Source organism: Corvus hawaiiensis, chromosome 2 (assembly GCF_020740725.1).
Source record: "Corvus hawaiiensis isolate bCorHaw1 chromosome 2, bCorHaw1.pri.cur, whole genome shotgun sequence".
In the NCBI taxonomy this organism is placed as follows: domain Eukaryota; kingdom Metazoa; phylum Chordata; class Aves; order Passeriformes; family Corvidae; genus Corvus; species Corvus hawaiiensis.
Genome location: NC_063214.1, coordinates 119574157 through 119601293, shown reverse-complemented (window position 1 = coordinate 119601293; position 27137 = coordinate 119574157). Strand labels below are relative to the sequence as shown.

General features: G+C 40.8%; 1 protein-coding gene across 3 annotated transcripts in view; it reads right to left on the bottom strand.

Moving 5' to 3' along the window:
- Positions 1-27137, bottom strand: part of DSCAM (DS cell adhesion molecule) — a 434764-nt gene that overhangs the window by 163553 nt on the left and 244074 nt on the right. For all 3 annotated transcript variants that reach the window (XM_048290724.1, XM_048290735.1, XM_048290723.1), the window contains exons 4-8: positions 13789-13935; positions 8516-8794; positions 4826-5101; positions 2225-2521; positions 1135-1410 (exon numbers count right to left, since the gene is read on the bottom strand). In XM_048290724.1, the coding sequence (XP_048146681.1) occupies positions 1135-1410; positions 2225-2521; positions 4826-5101; positions 8516-8794; positions 13789-13935 (1275 nt within the window). The remainder of the gene's footprint in view (positions 1-1134; positions 1411-2224; positions 2522-4825; positions 5102-8515; positions 8795-13788; positions 13936-27137) is intronic.

The following is a 27137-nucleotide window of genomic DNA, read 5'->3' as shown; positions in this document are numbered from 1 at the left end:
TTATGCCACAGCTTGTGACCAGTGTCCCTGATGGTCTCAGGTGTGTGAAATGTCTTGCCTTTCAAAGTCCAAATTGCTCATGGCTTAAAGCTAATCCCCTAAACTCTTGAAAAAAAAAAAATAGAAATTGCATCCCTCCAGACTGCTAAGGGCAAAACTAACTGAGCAGAAGGAAGTTAAGAGATCAGATGTCTATAACAAAGTCATTTTACCTTACTGCTCTCTGCATCTTATCTGAGAATGGATACAAGATTCAACCTCCCTTCCTTCTTCTCCTCTCCCTCCAAAAAAAAAAGCCCAGGAAAAGTTTCCAATAACTTCAGGAACAGTGAAATTATACCCCAATTCTTCCTACACGCTCACATGAAGTGCAGTATTCAGTGGCCCCATTGCTCAAAACTAGGTGCTACTGCAATCACGTCTTCTGTCCTTTGTATCCTCATGAATAGGTCTGAACATTGCCAATGTCAGAACAGTAAGGACACAATGCTAAAAAATTCCTATTCTCAATCTGTTGCTGAAGTCTTTCAGGGCCATCTGAACATCCTTATTTTGGACTATTTGAATAGATTTGAAGCATCCTATTAGAATTTCAAGTCACATTTATTTAAAGTGTTACCTTCCTAAGCATGAAGAGCACTCAGATAGATAATCACTTAATAAGAGGAAAGCAAGGTTAATGCTTTTAGTTCCTGTCTCTGCTTAGTGGCAAAAATACAGACATTAAAATTCTCATCTCATGTTTTAAAAGCTGGGAAGTCACTGGCTAAATGAAAATTTGAACTTTGTTATCCAGTAGAGAAACAGTCACCAGTGGAACATAGGCGACAAACCATTAATTTTCTGATTTAGTTGTAGAGAAAAGTGCTCAAAGAGAACTTGAGCTGCCACTCCCCCACTTAGAGGCAACAACAACAACAAGGTAATATTTTGCCAGTTGAGCCGAGGAGGGTAAAAGTCAGGCGAGAACAAGACACAATGACTGATTAGCTCTGCGTCATCATTAAAAATAAACACAAATCTGGATTAACCTCCTCAAGCGCTCATTATCCGACTGCCAGGACAATCCTACGTGTGCAACCCCACAGATGACCCAGGAATTAGCCGGGCTCTGCTTTTCCCAGCTGTCCTCACCTTTCACTGTCACATGCACACTCTGGCTGGTGGACAGCTGGGGCTGGACCAGGACGTTGCAGGTGTACTCGCCCTCGTCCACCTCCTTCTGCACGTCCGAGAGCTTCAGCGTTCCGTTGTTCTCGAACGCCACTTGGCGATGGTTGAAGGGGAGCAGGTTGGAGTTCTTGTACCACTTGATGGAGTAGTAGGGGTACCCAATGACGCGGCAGTGGATGTAGGTGTCCCGCCCAGCGATGGCTGTGATGTTCTTCATCGGCCGAATGCTCGCTGGCCCTGAGAAGGCAAAAGAAAGAAACTCTTGAAGACAATTTAAAGGCATGTTTGCTCGAGGGAATGTCTGAATTATTTCTGGATATACAAATGTTAACGGATGCGGCTCACACCACACTTCTTTAGCATTTGACAGATTTTTCCTTTTAAGAGCTACTTAAGCAGTTTCCCTAATCTTTGTATGCTCTAGTTTTTCCTTACCCTGCAGCATCCATACTAATTATGTGGGAGTATATATCTGTTATCCAACACTTGCCTGATAAAATCTTTGCTGCGTTACAAATTAAAAGGCTGAGTGTGATTTAATTAATGTGAAATACTAACACTGATACGAAGCTAGAATCCTGTTACACATGAGAACACTGACACAGTTAGCTTTTTTGTTTGCTATGTATATAAAGTATAATACCATGAGGATGGGTATTATGCCATGTAGAGCTGGAAATTCAAGCTAAAGTTCTGTATACATGAATAATTACAATGGATGTTGGACAAGTAAAGGAGGAAAGGAAAAGAAAAACAGAACATGCACAGCAGGATTAAAGCAAAGAGACTGTGAACTATTAAAGATGAGTATAGGAAAAATAGACTAAAGGACACAAGCCAAAGGGTTCTTCCAACATTTAACCATACCATACACTTTCTAGATGGGGCTGGAGAGGCAGGGTGGGGAAAGAGAGCGGGGGAGAAAAGGAGAGGAAAAAACAGTAAGTTGGTTTTTTGGCATTCCAAGAATCATCTCATCACATGCAACAATCTTCTTCTCCACTACAATGAGTAATGTGTGTTTTTTTTGAGGAGCTGATTTGACAAGCACCTCTTACGTTTATTCGAGCCTGGTACAGGATGACTCCCGCAGAGTTGTTGGCAGTGCAGCGATAAACGCCCCCGTCCCGGACCTGAGTGTTGGAGATGTTCAGGTAACTGACCACGTTGCCCTCAGATGTGATGATCTGGCTGATCCGGTGGCTGCCGTCCTTCACGATGGGATCCTCGTCCAGTGTCCAGGTGATCGTGGGCAGGGGAGTCCCCTTCACGTTGCACATGAGGGACACTGGCTCTCCTGGGCTCACCACCTTCTCGCTGAAGGCAGAGATGATTTTGGGAGTTCCGTCTGCCGAGGGAAAGAAAAGCAGGAAAACAGTGCTTACATGGTATAAAGCTTGTCCCCTCTATCCTGGACTATATCCCATGAGCCAAGATCTTTTTTAGAAGCAACACAAACAATTTTTTTCCAGGATGTCACCCTAATTATTGAGAATGAAAAAAGAAAAATTATGCCAGTAGAGGACTTAAATGACCCTTTGCTTATGGCAAGTTTCTTTTTCATCTTCTGAGAAACCTGGTAGTGGCTCTGCTGTAGGAAAAACACTTGAATAGATGGATCAGGCATCTCTATGAACTGCCGGGTTCCTGCAGTAAAGTTTTAAAACCATATGCAGTTCATTATAAAAGACACACAGCAAAACTTCAACACATGTGGACATTCTCTTCTCCTGGTAGATTTTAGCTCTTTGAGAAGTTAAGGCTGAATCCTGTTGCCAAGATCCAGGCACAACTTGCGTAGGCTGATTTCACACAGCAGTTTAGTCCTGACACACAATGCCCCATTTAGGAAAGTATTAAATTAAGCTTTTCTGAATACACATTGCCAGCAATAGCAGTGATGCCAATTTCTTTCTGTGGTCATTTTGTGCTACAGAGAAATATTTCTCTGATTGAGAGCATTCAGATGCTTTATCTTGTGAGCTGTCTCCCAAAATACTCAGCCTCTACCAGACAAATGAATAAAGAAAATGGGTGGGCACAGAAACGTTGTAAGCAGGGAGCAGGATGCACTGAACACCTCTCCAGAGTGTTCAGTGGGGTAACATTTAAGAGTGCTGACACCCTGGTATTAGTTAGGAGGTTCCTTCTGCAATCATGCAATGCAGGTTTGTTTTCCTTTGAAAAATGTTACTTTAAAATTCCCTTGTTTTCCACATGGCAAAAAGGTAAGCACTGGCATTCTCAGAATGCTGAAAGGCCTCAGCATCTCTGGAAGAGCGTTTTTTTTTTTTTTTATTATTTCTTTTTTTTCCCCTTTGCCCTCTCTCTCTTTCATTTCTGTCCCATTGGTTAGGAGACAGAGTTTCTAATTTATTTCTTTATTTTGATTCCTGACTCTCTTCCTTTCCTTTGTGGTGTACTGGATACTGTCACCCCTCAGAAGACAGAACAGCAGCAACAAAAAAAAGGCTTTTTATCCTGAAAGGGAGCTGACACAGGACCAATAAATCTGTGAGTGTGCACACTATGTACCTCTGCCACCCCTCCTCCTCTTTTTTCCCCCCTTTTTTTAATTCAAGTGACAGGCTTTTTTTGAGATGAAAGCAGACATTATTTTCCCAGTGAGACCTGAGTGTCTTTGAAATCTTCCCTGCTGTTGCTCTCTGATAACCTGCACTCTCCCGACACCATGATAGATTATCAATATGCTCTCTAGGCTTTCCTAGTCACGGGAGATGGTTGCCGAGGTAACTTGGTCCAGGCAGGTAATCTCTTCTTCTTCTATAGAGACTCTAAAAATAATGTCCATGCCATGCCTGCACCACGGCCTCATTAGTGAGCTGCCTCTGTGCAAATTGATGACTTTCCTCACTTGATTAGCACGTAGAACATTGTATCAGTTATTTAAGATGATCTCCAAGCCTCCAGCTAACACGACCAAACAGAAGAGCAATGTTTGGATTTTTAATAGAGACCTGTTGTTGGGAAGGACTTTTGTTTTTAAATCAATTTTTCCATTCTGTTATGAGTGGGGCACAATAAATCCCACGGACATTTCATAAGTATCCTCTCTTTTTTAAGCTCCACTGATGCCAAAATGATTTTTGCTTTTATATATTCTTCATATATATTCATAACTGTAGACTATTACTGTATACGTACATAGTTCCTAGATAACCTCAGTAATTTTCCTACCCTGATAGAGAGACAGAACACATTCCAAAAGCCCCAATCCCATCTTGCTTTTTCCTGGGAACCAAGGATGAGCTACCCCTCCAAGACACTTTCCCATAAACGAAGTTCAGCTAGTACAGCTAGCAGCAAAAAAGAAGGGCTCCAGAAGAGGTGGAACCAAGGGGGAGAATTACCTCATTACTTGTGGTTCTAATTGGGAATTCTTGTCAATTATGCTAATTTGCTAAATTTATGAAATGCATTCGCCCTATGTGGGGTGGGAATTTTTCCTTATCTAACCCTGGAGCCCTCCAGCTGAAGACCAGCTTTGATATTACCTCCTATACTAATATTGTCTCGAAGTGTTTTGTTTCATTTCCAGATCTTTAAGGCATCGCCACTCTAAAATGATAGCACCAAAGATGACTTGTGCGATATTTTGGAAACCGAAATTGCTAGACAGGTAGAGACTGACCTTCCAGTACCACCTGGACATAGTCTTGAGCTGACATCTTGTCCTTGCGCACAAAGCACTGGTAGGCCCCGCCATCACTCTTGGCCATGCCATCCATGATCAGGTTCTCCCGGTTGACGCCGGTGATGCGGACGTTGTTGCCAGGGTTGATGATTTCCCCGTTGCGGTACCAGGACAGCTCCTGGTCCTCAGTTCCCGTCACACTGCAGGACAAGGACACTTGGCTACCAACACTGCTTTTGACTTTGCGCGGGCTGATGGTGGCTTTTAGTGGTTCTGGAGGTTTGAGTCGAAGTAAGGGAGAGAGAAAGGGAAATAGAGCATATTGAGTATAAATGTGCATTTATGTGCAAGTGGCAAATCAACACTCAATTAAGGAGAAAAATAAAAATCACAGCCATATCCTTCTTAAAAGACAAAACAAAACCAAGTAACAGATGACAGCATTACTTAAAAAAAAAAATTTTGCCACTGACATCCATGACAGAAAAAAATAGGTCTATAGGCATAACCCATTCCTCACGTAGTCCCATGCTCAGGTAAGCAGTAGGATCAGACCTACACGTAACACCATTAGTGCCGAGGGCTTTAACGTGGCACTACACATGTTTTGGGAGGGCAGGATGTTATTTCACATTAGTTCAGAATGGATCTTTGAAACTGGTGCATTAAGTGTGTTCCTGAAACTCATTGTCTGGTTTAATTTCCTGCAAAAGGAACCAAATTTACAATTTCCCAAACCACTCCCTGATGTGAACAAGTGCAGCAAATGCCAGTGACAAGATTAGCTTTGGAGGGTGGAAGATGTTAACACAGGTACACCCATGGATATCCATCTGATCTGTCCACATGGAAGTGTTCTAGTGTGTGGGCTCACCAGATTTTCTGCTTTGATGTGGGAGGACTACAGTATTTTCAAGTCAGCCTTAAGAAACAGTAGGACAGGAAAATGCGAGTTTTACATTGCAAGAAAAAGAGGATGAACAGCACTGAAGAAAAGTCATAAATGTAAATGCAAGGGAAACAATCTTTATCCTGCCACCTAGGAGTTATCAGCACTGCAGAACACAGATTTCACCTCATGCTTTGTATATATTGGTTTGACTTCCTTATAAAGATAAGGGACTACTATCACCACAGATACTATCTCTGACACTAAATACAGACCCGCCTATTTTCTCTTTTGGCAGCTTGCATACAAACATACACACACATGCACACAGACACACCTAAAAAAGAAAAGCAACTTGTTCACTTCATTAAATATTTTATAACATAAAAGTTGGAATAAATCTATAGTGGCTAATTAGTGACAGAGGCCTGGAAAAAAACACACAGTGGCATCAGACATTCTGGATTACAGACATGTACATAACAAAACTTTTCTCTACAATGGTACTGGCAATAGTTAATCTTCACATTCATATTAATGTTAAAAGTCACTGAATATCTCTCTGTTTCCTATAAAAAGACCACAGAGGCTCAAACCTGGCAATGACCCACTAAACAAAATAGTTGCACAAAATAGTCACACTCAAGTGCATCACCGATATCCCAGAGCCATGATGATGCAAGTAAGCCACATCCTCCATTGCAGAGGAGGGTAAAATTTCTTTGCACAGCTTTTGTTTCCTGCCAACCTGATCCAGGGAATTTCTACGGGCTGGCTGAGTGCAGAGTCATTACGAAAAGCACATCACCAGGCACTGGGGATGCTTTGGGTATCACCAGCAATACAATTACATCATGTCTCTGCAAGTTTTGACTTTTCATCATAAAAGACAGATGGAATGAAATGCATTTTTATGAGTATTTTTATGTATTTTGATGAACACATTTAGAACCAAAGTTCCTCAGTTATAACTCATGAATGGCAGATTTTTCACCTTGGTTTTATTTTGCCCAAAAACATTATGTGCAATTATTTGTGAGGATGCTTTTATGGCCTGAACTACTCACAAACTTCTCCCTTTTCAGCTTGCTAGTCATGCTGTCTAGGTGGAAACGTTAGTTCACAGAGCATTATTTCTATCCCAGGAAATAATTTTGGGTTTTTTTCAAAAGTAGTAGAATAACACTTTTCCAGTGTGGTGCTCCTGAAGTAATAATTATCTTTGTAGAATTTGTGAAACATTCAGAATATTCACACATGAATACTCGACTGAGGGGAGGTATGAGTATTCAATATTACTGAGCACCGTGAGTCATGGCAATGAGAGTTTGGCAGCTTTATTTATGAGAACATTTGCAATTTCTTTTCTAGCACCCAATTCATGCTTCTAAATTACATATCCTCCATGTGATAAATTATAGAGCTACACTGGAAATTGCATCCATTTGCACTTCTGATCGCTCAATTGCCCAACTAACTCATCTCCACAGAGCCTGCTTTGTGTCCTTCCACAACTTTGAAGACTTTAATCATCGCTAACATAAATTAAGGAAACAGAAGGTACAGCAAGGTAAGGCAACAACTTCATGCTGATGCCTAAAAAGTTTTGGTTTTTTGTATTTTTCGTATATTCATGGCTCCGTAGAATACTATTACATATTTATATAGCTCCTAGTGTTTTTCCTGCCCTTTCTCTTAGATTCTAGAACAATATGCTAACCTTCTAACACATTCCTGAAATACTGTTTTGTCTTATTTTCAAGTAGAGGACCCATGAGAAGAAAATTTTGTTTTCCGACCAGAATCTGAGAAGACATAACAAGAAGTGGGGCAAAGAAGCTGTGGACCAACTCCAAAAATAACCTTACCAACAGCTCTTCCCATTGGACGATATTTGTAAAGAATGCTAATTTGTTAAATTTATAAAATTGTAGAGATCCAGTACCCAGTGAGCCCATGACTGTTGGGACACCTGGAAGCTTCCAACAAAGGTTTGCTTTTTATTTTACTATTTCAACACTGGTGCAAGGGCTCTTCTCTTTCGATATCAGGCAACAACACCAACAGTCAACTGTGACAGGACTTTCCATCCCCTGACACAACAAAAGACTTAGCTACTTCCCCCATGGCTAAACTAGGCTGGAATGCTTTGTCCTGTGATGAATTATCTCGGTTGAAAACACTCTTAGCCAGCAATAAACATCCTGCCTTGAATGCATGGGAAAAGGATAAGCAGAAGTAAGTGACTGACAGACAAGCACTTTTGAACTATAAAAGACCACTTGATTTTCATAAAATCAGAAATGTCTTATACACTCTCTGAGTGTGTGGAGAGTTCTCCTCGATCCTGAGACATTGGCATTTGCATACTTTCCTGAGATTGAGAGAAATTAGGAGAACATGATTCTCCTAATCTCAATCTGCACACCACTATCTGCACACCACTATCATGCATTGGTAAGTGACATTGGCTCCTAATCTATACGATTTCTTCGCCAGCTGTAACATAGGTACCTTTATTATCATGCACTATATTTTTATCTCCTAGTAGTTCTTTCTGTGTTATCCTGTGTGGTAAGTCTGTTGAAAGTCTTATGTCTGTTTTCCTTGTGTCTATTTAATAAATAATTCATGTTGTAATAGACCTGATCGGTCGTTATTAAGGACCTGCAAGTGAGAGTGGGTTTTGGGGTGCTGGCCTCCTCAATAAAAGCTGCTGTCCACTGCCAGAAACCTGCCAAAGGCAGGGACTTGTCTAAGCTCTCCCCTCTCATTCATAGCATCAACCCACGACCTACGTTTGACGTAGAGGCGCCCGATCATCTCGGCGGTGCCGTAGTTGTTCCACACCTCGCAGACATAGCTGCCCGAGTCCGAGGGCCGTGTGTTCTCGATGAGCAGCCCCGTGACCGTTTGCCGGAAGCGGCTGTCGGGCTCCCAGGGGACGTTGTCCTTCAGCCAGCGGTACTTTGGTGCCGGGTGCCCTGATGCTTTGCAAGGCAGCTCCACTCGCTGTCCTGCCATGGCTTTGCGGTGGTCAAACCCATCTAGGATAGATGGAGCTGAATTCGCTGGGTCTGAAACAGAAAACAAAGAGGAACTCTTTTCAGTGAGAGCCTTAAAATTAATCCACTAACCAATATGTCAATATATTTTCTCCTGCATTTTCCGACTCGCCAGCCCGGTGTTTTGGGCACTACGGTTTGCTTCTCTGACCCAGCCACCAGTCTGAGTCATGGTGGCTGGGATCCAGCAGCACATGCTGCTGAAGCAACTCATCACTGCTTGGAAATCCTCTCACTGGATTTTTTCCAGATGGCAAATGTTTCACTGGTCATCTTTCATGTTCCCTGTGAGAGGCATGGAGAGCCAGAAATGTGTTGCCTTAACAATTATCGCTACTTTTAGACTAGATTGAAGCCAGCACATTGTCCCTTCTTCTCGGTGGTCTGAAGGCTTTGAATTAAAGGAGCAATTTATTCCCTTGTCAGGAGAGAAATGGGCAAAGGCACAGGGATTTCTATCTGCAGTCTAACTGACAGACAAGTCTTTTCATCTTCTCTGGAAAAAGAACTTAACGTGACAAGACCAACTTACAGCTTAATAGTGCATCTTTCTGTGCTCAATTTGCTGACAACGGCAGCTCTCATTTGTGCAGCACCTGGCATGGATTTATGTATCTCACACAAGTCTGGCAGGATTGCCTTCACCAGAGGTGCATGTACCCATCAGAAATAGTGCTTTGTTTGTGATCTCAAGTTTGAAAACTTTTGGAGACAGAGGTTGACACAATTTAAAATTTTGTGCAGCCCATCCTGGAGCTATTGCAACAAAAACACTGAGCAAATATTCACCAAAGTATTTTCTCATCACACTCACCCACTTGCTAAGATTTTGGTCTCACAAAGAAACTCCACATGCTGACCAGCTCCTACCTGACACACTGACCTCTTTTTGGGTATATCTAATCACAGCTGACTGAATGTAGGTGTGATTGCCACAATTCTGGCATTTTCAAGTGGCATTTTAACTTAGCAAACTCAGGCACTTCTCACAGGGCAGCTGCAGCAGGTCCCTATAAGGAACTGGAGAGATTAGAGGAGCAGTTCATGCTGAATTCAAGCTATTCCAAAAGTAATCAGTACCTGAGCCAGCTGGTTTAAAACTAGCTTAGATATATCTCCATGAACTGCAGCCACACCTGGGATGGTACCCATGACAGCAAACAGCTTAAGGCTACTCAAGTTAAACTATCAATCCAGAAACCAAAACTGTGATATTAAAAAAATGGACTAAATAATATTTTTTTTTGGTGACTATATCTAGATAAAGCCCCCAAAATGCCAAGTCCAGTGAAAGGTGACAACAGAGGTTTTTCTGCTTTCCAGGTGCCAGGAAAACAGTGAGCCACTGAGGGCAAAGCCACCTTCAGCTTGCTGAGTGTCTCATTAAGAAGGAGGCGGCAATGGTTAAATGAGTGATTTTGGATGAATCAGTGGCCTCGAGGTCTGTATTTGGCACCAAGATGGGACATATTTTGAGCTTGCCATGCTGTTTATGTCTGGCTCAGTGAAAGCACAATCTGCCAGCATGCTGCTGGGAAGGCCAATGTCAATTTGACTAATTGATCAGCCAGCTCCTCTCTCGCCGTTTGGGTCATCAGGTGTCCCTGTTTCCAGGGCACAGATTCTTTTGTGGGGAATTAACTGACAGTAAAACCACAAGCAGGCAAGAAATTAAAGCTTCGGGCTCTTAAGAAGGTTACATTTACAGGAAATCAATTTCTTCAGTTGCAAGTAATGATTAAATATTTAAGTAATAAAAAAGTAGAACTGTCTTTTAGAGGCATTGTCTGTGCATTCCTACTCAAGCAGCACAGCAGCCCCTGGATTCTCTATCCCAGGGTCACTTCACTTTTTTCCTTCTCAACTTGAGCCTTTGTCAGGAGCAGCACAGCCTGGAGTCCCAGTTGCAGGACAGCTAAACTAGGATTTGCCTACATACTGAAGAAGATTTCACCCTGCTGGTATAGAGGAGGTTTTTAAAATATATTCAGGGATACACAAGATGTGATTCCAGTGACCTGCTTTCTTCCACTCTGTGTTTATATATTTAAATGGACAGTAAAAACGTTTCTTTGGGCTGTCCCTGGAACAGACTCCTATTTAGAGCTCCTACAATGCATATATTCCAGTTAGGGAAAAAAAAAAAACCCAAATAAAAAACCAAACAAAGCACAAAACAGAATCCCAGCATTCATTCACAATCACCTGCAATGAGGCAAAAAATAGCAAAGTAACAAAACCCAGTTCCAATATGTGTTTAGGGTCTTTTGAATTATTACTTTGCTACGCTTTAAGTCAGCTGCAAATGACTTCCAGCAAGGACAATGGTGAAAAACTGAGGCAAAATACCGTTCTAAAATATTCTACTTTGGACTTTCTTTGAAGGACAGAAGAAGGAAATTGTTATGCTTTAAAAATCATAAGGATTTTTCGGAGTGTTGGGGTTAAGAAGCAGTAATGATTTTGGGAACTGGGATTCATGGCAGGACAAATTTGCTATTGGAAAAGCACATTATAATGGTTCTTAGAAGTATATTCTGTTGCATGTTAATGGCTTTGATTTTAATTTTATTTAAAAAGGCCATGTGATTTCAAGGAGGTGTTCTTACTCCAAATGAAATTTGGAACTTCATTTTGGTCATAAGCATATTAACTATTCACTATTTTTGCTATTTTTTTTAAATTTGCTATTATCGGCACATTACCATTCTCACTCTTTCAAAACAATAATGAAGCTTAACTTGTATTAAATGTGGCCAGGAAACATGAGAAATTTCCACCACAAACTATTTCATGCCCAAAAGAGTGAAGAACATATATAGATGGAAAAGGCAGGCAAAATTGTACGTCTCATGCAAGTAGACCTTTCAGAACTCTGTACATGGATTCCCTGATCCCAGTTCTTAAAGGACTCACTCTCTTAAAATATAAATTCCAGTTAAAACAAAGTAAAACCCTTTGGAGAAATAAAAAAGGACAAACTCTGCCTTTGATTGCTGCATTTGTTCAGTAGAGTAACAGGACTGGAAATCAGAGCCCACTCTAGCCCTGATCAAGAATAATTAACCCTGTTGGATTAAAAAAGTCACTTATAGCATATAGGTAAAATTTGCTCTTTCAGTTTGGTCTGTGGAGGAGAACACAAAAAGCAACTCCAGACAGAGCACAGCTTTTAGGGTGTTTGTCCTAAATTTCAAACAAGACAGAGCTTTCATTTTCCCCCTTTTGTTCAGTGAGATAACCAGAATTTTTCCTGTGGTAACCAAGATACAAGCCTGATTTTATTTGTTCCCACTGGCTCAGCCTTAGCATGATTTCACATGGAAGCAGACCATATTATGGAGCCAGTTGGAAGGGTAGAACCCTTCCTGTTCCTAGAAGACCACAGCAGGCAGATTATTGTGCCGGAGAATTTCTTCATGTGGCAGGGGAAAGCAAAGGCAAGAATTCTACCCGCAGGGGACACCTATCAAAGGGAGAAACTCCGGGATCTGACTGGTAAGTTATTCTAACCTGAACAATCCCACTATTTCTTTTTAATCATTACTATATTTAAGAACTGGCCTGTGTGTTCAGAGGGCTCCAAAATACTTCAATGTCCATTTTGGAGGAGTGAAGGAAGTATGTCAATAATGGAAAACTTTGTGCTCACCTCTGTGTCCCTTAGGGCTCTCAGAGGACTGGAGAGCTGAGAAGTCACCACTAGAGTTTTATTCTGACAAAAGGACCAAATGAGGAGAGGACAGGGTCAAAAGGGGAACGATCGCACTGACTGTTAGACTGGGAAAGTCACCAAATCCTGACTGACCTTTAGGGTAACTTAGCAGCAGGGAAAAGGAGAAAAAGGAATGTGGGGCTTTCAGTGGGATGGTGGGCATGATTTATGTAGGGTAAGGGTATGGGGAGACAGTCTGGGATACAGCCCCAGTGAGCTCTGTGGATGTAGGAAAACCCCTCTGGATTTGCTCACGTGCAAACACAGGGTGCAGTTACAGACAAGCAGCAAATGAGGGACAGGAAGGGGAGGTGGAGAAGCACTAATCCTACACAGACATATTTGAGAGCAAGTTCCAGACCCAGTCTTGGGATCAGCTCCTCCTTCACTTCAACCTCAACTGGCACTGCCTCCCACAGAGGAAAAATGGGGGAAAAGCTGGATTGGAGCAGCACCATATTGAGAGCCCCGAGTGTGTGATGACTGTGTGTGGGGAACCCAAGCATCCATCACACACACAGCAATCAGGAGACAATTTAAAACTACAAGGAAAAGTTAAAATAGCCCATCCACCTTCCCATTTTCCCATCTGCTGCACAAATTACCCTGGGACTCAGCCCTGAGCATGGAGAGCCTCCAGCCAGCCCCTCTGGTGCCTGCAGCACCCCTGGATGCATTGGCACAGGTCATGTGCTCCTTACGGCTGGAAATCCCTCCTGGAATCAGGGGAACATGCTGTTTTCCCCAGGGTAGGAGTGAGATGAATGAAAAGGAAGGCTGAAAGGCACCTCAGTTAACCTGAGACTCCTGAAGCGGAAATATCTACAGCTGAGTGAAATGTCCTGAGCTCTTGCTGTGGTCAACAGAGAGAAATAGGCACCACGGGGCAGTTCAGATCACCCCAAAGTAGGACAGGTACACTACCCCTAAAAGTGTCCCTCTTCTTTGGTTACACAGGGAAGTTAAGGCAATTAAATCCCTTCCCTGCATAAGTCTACTTTTGAAGGGATGAATCCCATCTGCAGTCCTTTTATAAAGTACTCTAAACCTGCTAAAAATCACCGTGCTGAATGCAGGTGAACCCTACAGGCCTTCAGGAAATAGCGACTAAGAGGCGAAAAACAGATGAAAAATAAAGGATTTTAAATTGGCCCATTTTATTTTGCAGCAGCTCCCCACTTCCATTTGATAGAAAGGTGGATGTTGCACACAAGAACGTGTCTTGCCAGCTGAGCACACTAGAGAGAGACATGTGCAGCATTTCATTTAGCAGGATACAGAAAAGGAGCACCTGATACAAAAAGTCTTGCGCTGTTGCTTTGTCGCGTTTCTCCAGTGTATCTGTGCCTTGTGATACATCGGTAGTTGTACAGTCCATCTTCATTCTGTACGTCTAAAATATACAAGGCTCCCGTGGATGTGATGAGAAATCTAGGTCCTGAAAGACACAAGAATTTGCAGGGCTTAAAATATATGCAGGTTGTTACTCTCACACTGAAGGATGGATGACAAAGGTCCGGAAGATTTTTTTTTTTGCCAGGTTTGAAGCTGCCAGTTCCAAGCTTACCAAGTGCTTGCTGTAAATGCATAAAAGGTATCAATTCATGTATATTTTATATGCACTTCATGTGCAAAAAGAAGGGATCTTTAAGGAAAATGTGAGGAAAGAAGGAAAGAAATGTGCCATGGTCTGTATCAAGATTAATAACCATACAAGAGGGATCTGAAGTAAAATATGGGGAAAAGAACCAATGCATTAATCCAGTTTAATTCACTATTGCAGGATGATACGATGCAATTCAGCAGCAGAACTGTGGGTGTTAGAAAGGCAGTGAAGCTGCTCACACCTGCAGTGCTTGCAAGTTAAAAAGGGTTAGGAGCAGTCCCAACCCACCCCACCCAGCAAAGCAACAATCTCTAAAACCAAACAAGACCGACATGTTCAAGGTCAGAGTTCCTCCCATTATTCTCTCAAAATAAAAGTATTACAGGTTAAATTTTCTTCAAATATGAATTTTTTATGCTTAGTTCTAGAATATGTGGAAAATACCGTGGTGGATATGGTCATGTGCAGTTTTGATCATTTGACAGCTGCAGAAGTGCCTCTGTTCTTTTTTATGCCCACTCTAAAAGCAAGGACACAAAACCACCTAAAATCTACACTGTACATGTTTACTCTATAGTGCTTCTCACAATGCAATAAATTAAAATAGCATGTTTAGAACACATTTCAAACTTAAGCCTCACCCAGTTAATATTTCCACTTAAAAAATACTGTAGTCTAAGCTGTGTGCGCTTTTCCAAAACTTTTACACTGAGGTAAACAATATCTTTTCTTTTTCATGTCTGCTAAATTTCTCTAGTAGATGGTAGCTCTTACAATATATGTACCTGTATCTATGTATTATAAAATATATCAGGCTCCAGAATTAGGGGAGAAATACACAGGGTTGAAACCCATTATGAACTAGTATTCAGTAATATGCAGCAAGAAATAACTCCTTTTCTTCCGAGTCCTATTTGAGCAATGACTTTTTAATAATTAAGTGTAGTCAGGATGCTTGCTCCCACATGCATCAGTGGGAAAGCAATCCAACAGAGAGAAGACAGAAAGGAAATAGTTTCATTACAGAGGGCAATATCCTTTAAATCATAATATAAAAGAAATGGAGAAAAAAATTAACAACCACTTAATGCCACAGGACAGGTCTGACGCTTAGAGCAGATAACATTAAATAAAAACTCAGCCCACCTCTCCCATCCATGCAAGTATCAAGAATTATTAAATAACCACACCAGGTTATTTAATAATTGTGGTGGGGTTGTTTAGCCTGAAGAAAATTTTGGAGGGTCAGGGGTGATATTATTGCTCTCTAAATATCCATGACAGGAAGGTGCACCCAGGGGGGTCAGGCCCTGCTCCCAGGGAACAAAGAACAGGAGGAGAGGGAATGGCCTCAAGCTGTGCCAGGGAAGGGTCGAGTTGGACAGCAGGAGCAATTTCTCCATGGAAAGGGTGGTCAGGCCTTGGAAAGAGCTGCCCAGGGAGGTTTGGAGTCCCCATCCCTTGAGATGTCCAAGGAAGGCCTGGACGTGGCACTCAGTGCTCTGGGCTGGGGACAAGGTGGGCATCGGGCACAGCTGGGACTCAATGGGCTGGGAGGCTTTTCCAACCTCAGGGATTGTGAAAATAAATCACCATAATGGAGGCATAGAAGGTATTGAGCTCCTTTGCTAACAAAGAAGAAGCACTGAGCAAGGGAAAGTGTAAAGGGGAGGGAGAACTGGATAGGAAGTACTCTCTCCTCAGCCATGAGCAACACTGTTCCAGCTTAGGTGGATTTACAGATTTATGGGCTAGAGAGGTTCTTTCTTACACAGAACCCATACTGACTTCATATGCCTCTGAAAACTTAATTGTTTGCACAGAGAACACTTAGGAACAAAGGTACTGTAGAGTGTAGTCGGAAATCACCTAAATGGGCAATATTTCAGTTTCACACCCAGGTGTCTGAAACATGGCATTGAAAAGCTTACATGAAAAAAGCAAAGCTGTCTTACATCTTATATTTTAATATGTTAGTTGTAATTTTTGGATGAACTGATACAGACACGTAGTAGCTGTAAGTTAAATCAATAAAATATACTGTAACTCCTTGATATAATGTATTTTCCTGTGCTGTTTCTTCCTTTGCCTTTCACATTCCCAATTACTCAGAACACTGTCTGAGTGTTTACATTACTCAAAAACACTTGTGCCCATAAAATTCTTTATAGAGAATCTCTCTGAGATAGCTTCTCATCACGCAGTGGTTCTCAGCCTCTGTACCCTTTAACAAGGTTTGCCTTTACCCCTAAATTGAGGTTAAGATATTTAGAATTTTGGTGTGAAAGCCACGGGCTTCTTGATTTCGGTTCACAAGCAGTTTCCACGATCCTGAAATATTCGTAAAGCAAATCTACCTTTGCCAGGGAATATGTTATAAGAACTACAGGTAATCGGGGCACAGTTGTGTCCCTTATGCTCCGTCGGCAGCACAAAATGACACCTTCAGGAGATGGGAATCACATTCATGGGCTTGGCTTGGCGGATGCAGCGAAGACAACCCCGCCTTGCTTTTGTTTCCACTATGTGAGCATCAACCAGCTCTGCATTCAGACAGCACAGCAGGTTCAGCTATGTGCCTGCCCGTAACAATGCCCCTCAGCCCTGCCTGCTCCATGCAGGCACATCCTCTGCAGCCCAGTCAAGGCTTACATTGGATTTTTCCAGCTGGGATGTGACTCTGGTACCAAACTGTACTGGGGTGGATGTCAGTGGAGAGGCTGCAGTCACATCACAGGCCCAGGAACACATAAAAAGGTGCTAATGGGATGGTTGGGACTGTTTTGGTCCCTCCAGTAAATCTGCACATACTGTGCATTTGTATCAAGTGAGTGGAGCCTAAACAGCTGAGAGGCAGAAATGTGCCCCTTGTGCCAGGGCTTCCTGTAGCTTTCTCTTTCTGGGGTCCATTTTCACCTTTGCTAAATACACATAATTCCATTTCTCTTCATAGTTCCATTTCTCCATAATTCCACTTCCCACCTTTGGACACGACTAGTATGCACAAGTTTAAGATCACACATATGTGGCCAAAGTCTAAAAATAAATTCCTTCCTCTGTGCTCTTCTAAAGCTCTCACTATTTTCAGACGTTCTGCACAGTTTTGAGAGATGGTCTACAAAGAGCATCATTAATAATCAAATTTGTCTCTCAAGATAAGCATGAAAAAAACTGCCACAGAAATTAAAGTGAGAAGATCAAACTCAGAGCTTCCCTTAAAACTCTAGAGAGCAGTTCTGGAATCACAGCTGGGGTGTGGATTGTGGATGTGGAGTGGCTGGGTGATGAATATAACAATTTGTGGGCTATTTCCAGATCTCGTAGTACTGACTGATACTTGCAGGTGAAGCCTTCCCTGCTTAGCCCTGGCAGTGAGTTTCCTCAGATGCAGTTACACTTTTGGCTCTGTGAGAGCAGACACACTTATTAAAAGCCTACCACTTAATAAAAGAGGAATGTGAAAGCTGTGCAGAGCCAAGAGATTGTTCAGTGTTATCTTGCTGTATTTTCTGGAGAAGTTATGAACACGCTCAAGCTATCTAACACTGCTTAGATCATCTTCCTGTTGGAAATTACTCAGGCAATCGTATAATAAAACCTTCACTTAAAGCATTAGCTAGAGATTTTTGCCTCACCCTCTTCAAAGATAACTAAAAGTAAATAGTTATTGCCACACATCAGATGTTATCCCACATTTCCCACCAACAGACATTGTATATAATTGCAGGGCTAAAAATTTTCCTTTTCCTCTTTTCTTCTTAACATATTTTGCATACTTATGTAATGCTTTTAATAACCAACCCCTCCTTCTCCTGTAGAAATGTGAGACAGAAAAGATGACAGAGAAATAAAAGGGGAAATGCATGTAATTTCTGTCATCTTCTAAACGGAGAGCATTTTCATTAAACCCGACAGCCTGTCAGCTGTGACAAAGCTGAAGTGTTGAGTGTTCTGCCTTCTGTACTTCAAAAAGTGTTTAGAAAGGCACCAGGATGGGACAGACAAGCTCCCACTGCCCTGTTGATCCAGGGGAGGGCTTTCTTCTTGAGGCACATTTAATTTAATCGCCCCTGCTTTGCTCTAATGAAGTCTAATTTTTTTGATTCACCTACTTAATAAGCCAAATAAAGATTTTTCTAAAGTGAAAAATCCTTTCAGATCAACTGAAGCTTTTTGTTTGTTTGGCTGTTAGCAGGCTTCAAGAGAGGAAGACAGAGAAGCTTCCTTCACAACAATTAAAAAAACCACTGTCAAAATATAGCTCATAATTCCCATTTATTATTCCTCCTCAGTAGTGTTTGCATTAATGCCTTGAATACTTGATTATAATAATTCCAGCATCCGATTTTCAGAGATGTTGAAATCTCTTTTGGCTTTCAATGCTGGATGCCTTTGAAAACCTGGTTCAATATCTGGAATATGTGTCTCATTCAAAGACTTCAAAGACTTTCAGGAACCCTCACTATCTCTTGCCTTGGTAATGTGGGCAAGCATAGTAATATATTATCATTCAACATAGTATTTAAACTTATTTAAAAGTAGAATTTAAACCCAAGGCCAAGTTGGATGGGGCTCTGAGCAACCTGGTCTCAGGTGTCCCTGCCCATGGCAGGGGGTTTGAATTAGTTGTTCTTTAATGCCCTTTCCATGCCAAAGCATTCTATGATTTTATGAAAATTTAAATTCTTTAATGAGAAGCTCTCTGAGATACATGGATTCACACAATTCATACAAGTCAGTGGAAAAACAGGGAATGGAACCCATAACTCTTTCCCCGACATCCAACATAATACATAACTTTGCCTCACTGGGAGACTGAAAACAAAATATATAGATCCAAGAACTAGAAAGACCATTAGAGTAATTTATTTTCACCTTCCCTCCTTTTGCCATTAACTCCTGCCCAAGACCATATCCAGAAGTTACACTAAAGGTTTTTTAAAAAGACATTAGTTACGATTAAAGATTTCTTGTAAGTGGAGAGCATGTGGTAGCCCTGGGTAAATTATTCCAATTATTCTTACTTTTGAAAATTAGTGTATTGTTTGGGTCCACCTGTCTTTGCCCCAGTTATTGGATCTTACTGTGCCTTCATTAAAGATTTCCTCCGCAGTCAGAAATCTTCTGCCTATTTAAGTACTTACAGAACACAAGGAAATTACCTCTTATACCATCTCTCTCCTTAATTAGTTATACAGATTGAACTTCCTAAATCATTTACTGTGAATTATTCATATCTTGAAATATTCCTGTAGTTTTTTTGCTCAACACCTTAACAACTTTTTGAAGCTCCTTTTCAAGCTTGGATCATGCACATAAATTCAGTGACAGTTCTGGTTGTAGTGAATGCAAAATGTCACCATTTTCCTCTGTACAGATTTTTTTCCACAAACCCATCCAGTAATTTAACCCATCATGGAAAATTGTGATCTCCTTTCCAGAGTCATGAATTCAGGAAAGAGATTTCCCTTCTTCTCTAGATGTGATCTCTCACCTGTCTGTCCTAAAACTGTAAATAATGGTATGAAAACCTCAATGTTCAAATCAAACCTCTTTAACACAACTCACCAAGCCGTGTCATCCTTCACCATTACACCAATATTTTAACAGTTGGCATATTTTGCCAACAGCTTTCCTTAACAAAATTTTCTTCCATAATTGAAACTCTAAACTCGTATCTTCATCTGAGATATTAGCAACCACTTGGTTTGGAGACAAAGAGATGGACCCCAAAGAGATGGGTCCTACTCTCCTAGAGAAAACAAACAAGGAAGAGGTGGAGGAAACTGGGTCATATCTAGGCTTGACCAAGGGTCCCAAATCCCATGACATTTTTGAAACACACCCCTCATTTCACTATCTGCTGACCAGTGCCCTAAATAACCTTCTGACTTCATTAAAATTGAATGGCGTTAGCAAATCATGTGTTTGTTTCTCTAAGTGAGAAGAGGTCACATTAACAATTATGAAATTCCTCTTATGTAAGGTTTTAATGCTTTTCTTTAGACTGTATAATATTAGACATTAAAATAAAATTCTGTTTAGGTTTCCTGTGTGAGATTGTTCTCATGTATAATTCATATGAAAATCTGAACACTTTCTCGTCAAATTAGCGCATCATATTCTTGTATGAAAATGAGAATATTTTAAAATCACAATGTTAATTATTCTTTTATCATGCCCTTTTCCCCCAGCATGCTGGTAGTCTTTAAATAGGGGTAATGTTACCCTCAAGATGATTTAAAAAATCATATTTGATTTTTCTTTTGTTGGAAACACATCTAACAGTGTTGTGTTACTGCAGCCTAAATTGGGTTGATCGAAATTAAGAGAACAGATGGCTGTTCTAATCATGTGCCAAATGATAATATAGAACAAATAAACTCTTGTCAGTGGTACTTGTCACCTCCACTGGATAGAATCGCTTCTGCTAAGCAAGTTTCCAGTATGACCCGTGCATGAAAGGGAGAGAACTCCCCACAAAGCCAAAGGGGACAGAAACCTATAACTCAGTTTTATGGCACTGCTACAACATCATCCTCAAACAAACCAATCTGCTGCTCAGGGCATGGGAAGTGTGCTAGAACCTGCTTAAACTGTGCCCTGCAGTCACAGTCCTGAAAATGCTTTTGATACCCAACCCAAAGATTAGATAAGGAAAGAAGATGTGGAGGGAAAGGTAAGGATTTCACTTTTCCAAGCATCCCTCATTCAATATACCCAGCCTTCATGAGATAACTTGAGAGGCCACCATGACTCATTTCCTGGCAGAAAAATTCAGTGGCAAAGCTTCTGAAGTGCCACCATAGTACGATGTTACTCATGAGGAATTGAGGCATTTGATATTCCCATTTTTTCCTGACACGAGGAAAGAAAAAGTCATAAAATCCATAGGAAATGTTGTCCAAGGTGAGGGAGGCTGCTGTCATATTCGATCTGTTACCCAATGCTCCTCAAAGCTCACAGACATGTGTCTTATCATAAGACCAAGCTTACAGATCTGAAGTTTCCTTCAGTCCCAAAGCACTGGGTTTTCCTTTTCCCTCAGAATTAAATCTGAGAATTTATAAAATTAGACAGCAGCCTTACATGAGATGTTTTCCATTTTATTTAGACACATAATCTGTTTAGACTTCAGTAAAGAATAACTGAGATTATCTCTCTGCAAAGCTCTCTGCAGAGAGCTAAGGACATTCATAAATATTTCCAGTCCTACGACCTGATATGGTTCCTGCTGTAATAGAGATGGATTCACAAGTAGGCAAAATTTGTGCAGAATGGACAGCTCAAAACCAAGACATTATTTCTTATACCATCATTCTTTACCTGCCCTCACCTCATCTACCTCAGTTAGGGATAGAAGCACCTGTTTTGGTGGCAGCTCAGACTGAATCAGGGTAAATTATAATTAAACCTGTTACTAATCAATCACTCTGCCCTTCAGTCAGTGGAATTCAGAGCTGCTCAAAGTGCAGGAGGCCCAACCCAGCCACCATAATTATGATTCTAAAACACCAAGCAAAATCATGGAATATTTTCCACTCGATTCTTCAAAGTAGGAAATATTAAAGAGGAAAACAGTCAACAAAATACGGCTGTTATTTTGGCATCTCTGTCTCCAAGGAATATCAAGGACCAGCAATGTCCTTCTGCATCTTTCCAAAGAAAATGGATCTAGAGAAATTTAGATGCTGTTGTGTTTGCTCCATCCCAAAATGTCTCTCTGTTTCATAAATAGGGATTTTGCCATAGCTATAGTTTTCCAGATTTCTCTTGATGTTTGGCATGAATTTTTACTACCTAAGACAATAAACCTGCCTGTTTCTTGCCTATAGAACCATAAGGTGAATACAAATGGAAGACAAGAGGAGACAGGAAGAAAGAGAAATAAAGAAAGAAAAAAGGGAAGAAAACAATGAAAAAAGTAAAAAAGGAAAAAAGTAAAAAAGAAAAAAAAAGAAAATAAAGGAAGGAAGAAAAAAAGAAAGTGGAAGAGGAGACTGATCAAAATAAAGTTCCAGTTTTGGCTTTGTAAATTGAGCTGAGAGAGATTATCTGCTGAGTCAGTTACAGCTTTAAATAGGAACAAGAGTTGTGGTTCCCTGTTGGTTTTTCATTGAGACAGGATGAGTGAGGTCTGAGCCCAGTGCTCCAAAATCAGGAAGGTTCTGAATGCTGGTGGTCACTGCAGTCATGGTTTCAGCTGCTTTAAATTTAACAGTACCATGAGTTTATTTGTGCTTCTGTAATCTCAGAATAAGGAAAGACATTATGCTCTCATATGTGCAGTGCTATAATTTTCTGAATGAGTTTGGCCATTTTGAAAATGAGACTGTAAATTACCCAAATCAGAACATATTTTATTGCCCCCTCTGTGTTTCTTAGACTGCAAACATGTATTTCCAATTACTAATGCCAATTGTCCACACCAATTCCACTTATGTTACATATGCAATCCTCAAGTTTTATAAAGGAGGAATAAACATGTTTGTTTGTTTTGGTTGTGTGGGGTTTTTTTCAGATAAGGCATAACTAGATGCAGGAGTTGTGTTTGTGTGTACACAGACTAGGTTATGTTCATGGTTACTATTCTATGATTGAATAGTATAGACCTGGCTGATCACACAATATTTTCATTTAATTGTTCCCTCTCTTAATCCTTGATGAATTTATTAGGCGTGAGCAGCTACACTTCTCTACCTGCTGCTGTTAACTCTCCTCCTCGAGGATATTAAATAAAACTGCCATAATCTTTAATACCTCAGTTTTAGATTATTTGAGTGCTTGCATATGTTGCTGTAGAAGCTGCTTTCCTCATTTCAGCTAGGGAAGCAAGCAGATAATTTTAAATCACCAGCTAGTTTTAGGGGCTCTGATTAAAGAGGATTCAGCTTTGCCCATGATATATGGAGCTGTCTGGAGGATTACAATCTTTTTCCTCAGGCTTTTACTGGTGCCTCCCACATAAATAAATAGCCTGGAGCTGACCAGTGGCTTAGCACAAATATATGCTCTGCTCTTTATATCATCAAGGAACATAACCCATCCCCTCTTCTATCTACATGCAAATTCAACCACAAGTACATTAGTTAAAGAGAAAACCTCCATCTCCTCTGGCCTGAACAGCAGCTGCTTTATGTCACCAACATCAAATGTGCACCTTAATAGTCTTGGAGCTTTGAAGTCATTGTGTTTCCAGAATATAAACTGTTATGGACAATATGATCAGAATAAATCATAGCCCTGCAGACACAGAATTCCAACAACAGCAGAATTATTTTGACTAAGTGCAAACAGCCAATATTATCCCACAGTAATTACAGCAGCTGCAAGTCTCTGGCCCCACATGTTTAACCACGTTTATTCTGCAGGCAACTGGGAAGGTAATGGAGCATCTCAATCTGAAGGAACAGTTTTATGAGAAATTTATCATGGTACCCACTCCCTTCCATGAGAAGATCTATTCAAAGCTTCCCAAGACACCTGAGCAGTCGGAATTTTTATTTAAAGCATGTGCAGTAGCAGAGACAAAGCTTCACATGGTACATTCTAGTGTAGTATTTTTATTTGGAGAGTGCAAAATGAGGGAAAGTGAAACAGGTTAATTGGGTTTTAGAGTAATGACATAAGAAGGAATTAATATCTTCCTCGCTCAATTTGAAAAAGCAAACCTATGTTTGGATAAAAAATTATTCAGAATATTCACTGCGGGAGGAAGTACTTCCATTAGGAATTAGAGATAAAATGAATAATTTCCCCTGGAAACTCTTGGCCAGTCTACTGGGAAAAGAATTCAATGTTCAGTGAATAATTTTAAAAATGAAGAAGAAAACCTGCTAATGATGTACATTTCCATCTTTTTGAACAATACAATAGTGTTAAGTCTATGGTGTTGCTTTTCAACAGCTCTATAAAAATTAAAATATTTTTTACGATTTCCCCTCACTATACCCATTTTTCCTCTACTTTTCCCTCTCTCATGCACACTAATTTCTACTCGCAACATAACCAGCTGTTATATGACGGGACCCTACTTCTGTCTCTGCTTTACCCTTCCACACAGGCACAGAACTCCATGTCGTGAATTTCATGTGTTTAACTTCTTTCAGCTCTCACTACCACTCACACACCTACCATTTTTTTAAAAAAATTGTCTCCTGATGAGCTATTCCCATACTTTGGGACTCAGTACAAGTTTTCCTCAGTATGGAAGCATACAAAACCATTTGTACTCAGTGCTGCTTCAGAACAACTGATGAAGCTGAAAAAATAACAATAGTAAGAGCAGATGTAAAGACTGTTCTACACCATAAAATAAAACAAAAGAAATCCTGCAGCCCCTGATCCAATGAAATTATTCTATAAAGGAATATTAGAAAAACAGCATTTAAATATTACACAAGTCACATGTATTATCAACATTGCTGGAAGAAAAAAAATAACCTACACTGATTTTAAATTGAAATAACTGCAAGCAATTCCTGGGAATCTGTTTGCAGACTGAATTCCATCAGCATGTGAAGATTTAGCAGACCTCATTTTTTTATAGGTTACAAAGTTTTGTAATTCTTGCAACTTCTCAATAAACAGAAACACTTTGAACAAGAGTTATATTCCAACAGTGTGAATAGATGTGGCTATCACACTATTAATTTTCTGTTTGCTGACATCTTTGTCAAACTTTATAACAATGAAAAGGGTTCAGTAAATATGACTTTTCAGCAAGGGGTGAATTCACAGTGTGATTTATGCTCAGCATCAACTCAAGATTATGGGATATTTCAATCCAACTTCATTTTGAAGATCTATGTGAGATAAAACTAGGAAGGATGTGTAATTCCATACCATCTCATAGATTGCTGTGATTCTGTACTATTACTTTCCTTGGACTGGAAGCACAAAGAAAATATCATTATAGACACAACAAGCATCAATCTGTTAGAATAAATGTGGGTATTTTAAGGGGTTTTTATTTCCTTCTCTGAACTGCTCAAAGAATCATGACTTGGAAGCCTGTCCAAATATCAGGATGATTATGCAAATATGCCTAAATACATTCCTAAGATAATTTTTATAATTTGCCAATTTCTGTTTGATTGGGAAATCGAGGCACAGTGAAGCAAATCAATTTGCCTAACTTTATCTTGCGAGTTTGTGGCAGACTTGGGAATCCCAGTTCTGGGTTTTGAGCACCCACACACCCTTTCTTACGCCTCGTTTTACATGCTGTGCCTGAAGACCTGCCAGACTGGATTCACTCCTTTATGGAGGTGCACAACAAGGGCACAGTTTGGATGTGCAAATCTCTGTGTATGAGTTAAATAATGTTATTGTTGTTCTCTTTCCGCTGTCAGAGTGTTCACCAGTGGGCTGGACAGGTTTTGTTTGCACCAGTGCTCACTTTCTGTGATGACCTCAGAATAAATTATTTTTAAAATTCAGCCTTTGGCCAGATTAATGTTTCAGGCAAGCTGAAATTTCTGCTTTTCCTGAGCTTCCCATGTACTTACAGATGCAATTAGCTCTACAAATGATTTAAAGCATCTATTTTGTTAATGCTTAGGTTTGTTTTAGGGTTACATTGCAGCATTTGTTAAGCAACTAGAGTCTATAATGTGTTCCGTTGTCTTTCAAATTATGAATGTTAAGGAAACAGAGGTGCTTTAGGAAAAAAAGGGTCAAACTCATATTCTACATATGGCACTTTAGGTTGAAAGTCGCACAAAGCATTTTTTCCACTTCCAAAACTTATTTTTTTCAGGAAGCATAGCACTAGATTACAAAAACCAACAAAATAAATATGTCCAAGCAGACACAGACCTGCACTGCCTGGACCCTAAGCACTTTCCCTGAGCAGTCGAACTCTCTTTCTTTCTCTCCACAGGCCATCAAAGAACGTGTTGAGTCCATTAAAGAATGTGTTGAGTCACAGAGTGACCTTGCCATCACCATATGACATTAACACATTTGGCCTTGACCATGCTAATGACATTTCCATATGAAGATCCGTATCATTGACATTTCTTGCAATCCCAGAAATTGCAAGCAGCATGAAATTGCCTAAACAGGATTGACCTGACAGAAAATCCTCCACATGAACAGCACGTTCCGGCCACCCAAGACATTCAGAGTAGCATTCCCAGCTTAAGTTAGACACATCCACATCCTCTGGCACCACTGGAGATGGAGAACAATGGCCAAATGTGTGCATGGAGTCACCACCAGGATCATCCAAAGCACTGTGGGAAGCAGGTCCAGGGAGGTGGACCTCTCTACTCTGTTCTCATAGGATCCCACCCGGAGCACTACGTTTAGTTCTGTTATCCCAGGATAAGAAGGACGTGGAACTGTTGGAGCAAGTCCAGAGGAAGCCACGAGGTTGATAAAGGGACTGGGGCACCTCCCCAGTGAAGACAGGCTGAGAAAGTTGTGACTGTTCAGCCTTGAGAAGGTTGTGTGGAGACCTCAGAGCAACTTCCAGTGTCTGAGGGGGGTACAAGGAAGCTGGAGAGGGACAATTCATCAGGAACTGGAGTGACAGGACAAGGGGGAATGGGTTCAAACTGAAAGGGGGAAATTTAGGACAGATATTAGGAAGAAATGTTTTGCTGTGAGGGTGCTGAGGCCCTGGCACAGGGTGCCCAGAGAAGCTGTGGCTGCCCCATCCCTGGAAGTGTCCAAGGCCAGGCTGGACAGGTCTTGGAGCAACCTGGGATGGTGGAAGGTGTCCCTGCCCAAGTAGGAGGTGGATTGAGATGATCTTTCAGATCCCTTACAACCCGAACCATTCCATGAGTACCACAAGGGCATAAAATACACCTTAAAGCAGAGGATCACTATGAAACCGGTAAACCACGTATGTGTGTCTTGTTTAAGCCATCAGACCATGGCCTCAAAGGGATTGAAAACCATATTCCAGTGGTCTGTTCTTCTTATCTGTGTTTGTCAGATCCCTAAAAAGAGATGTGACTCTCTGCAAGTGGTGCTTCCAATGCATAAGGTCTGTAAGTACTCTTTTGGACAAATTAATCTAA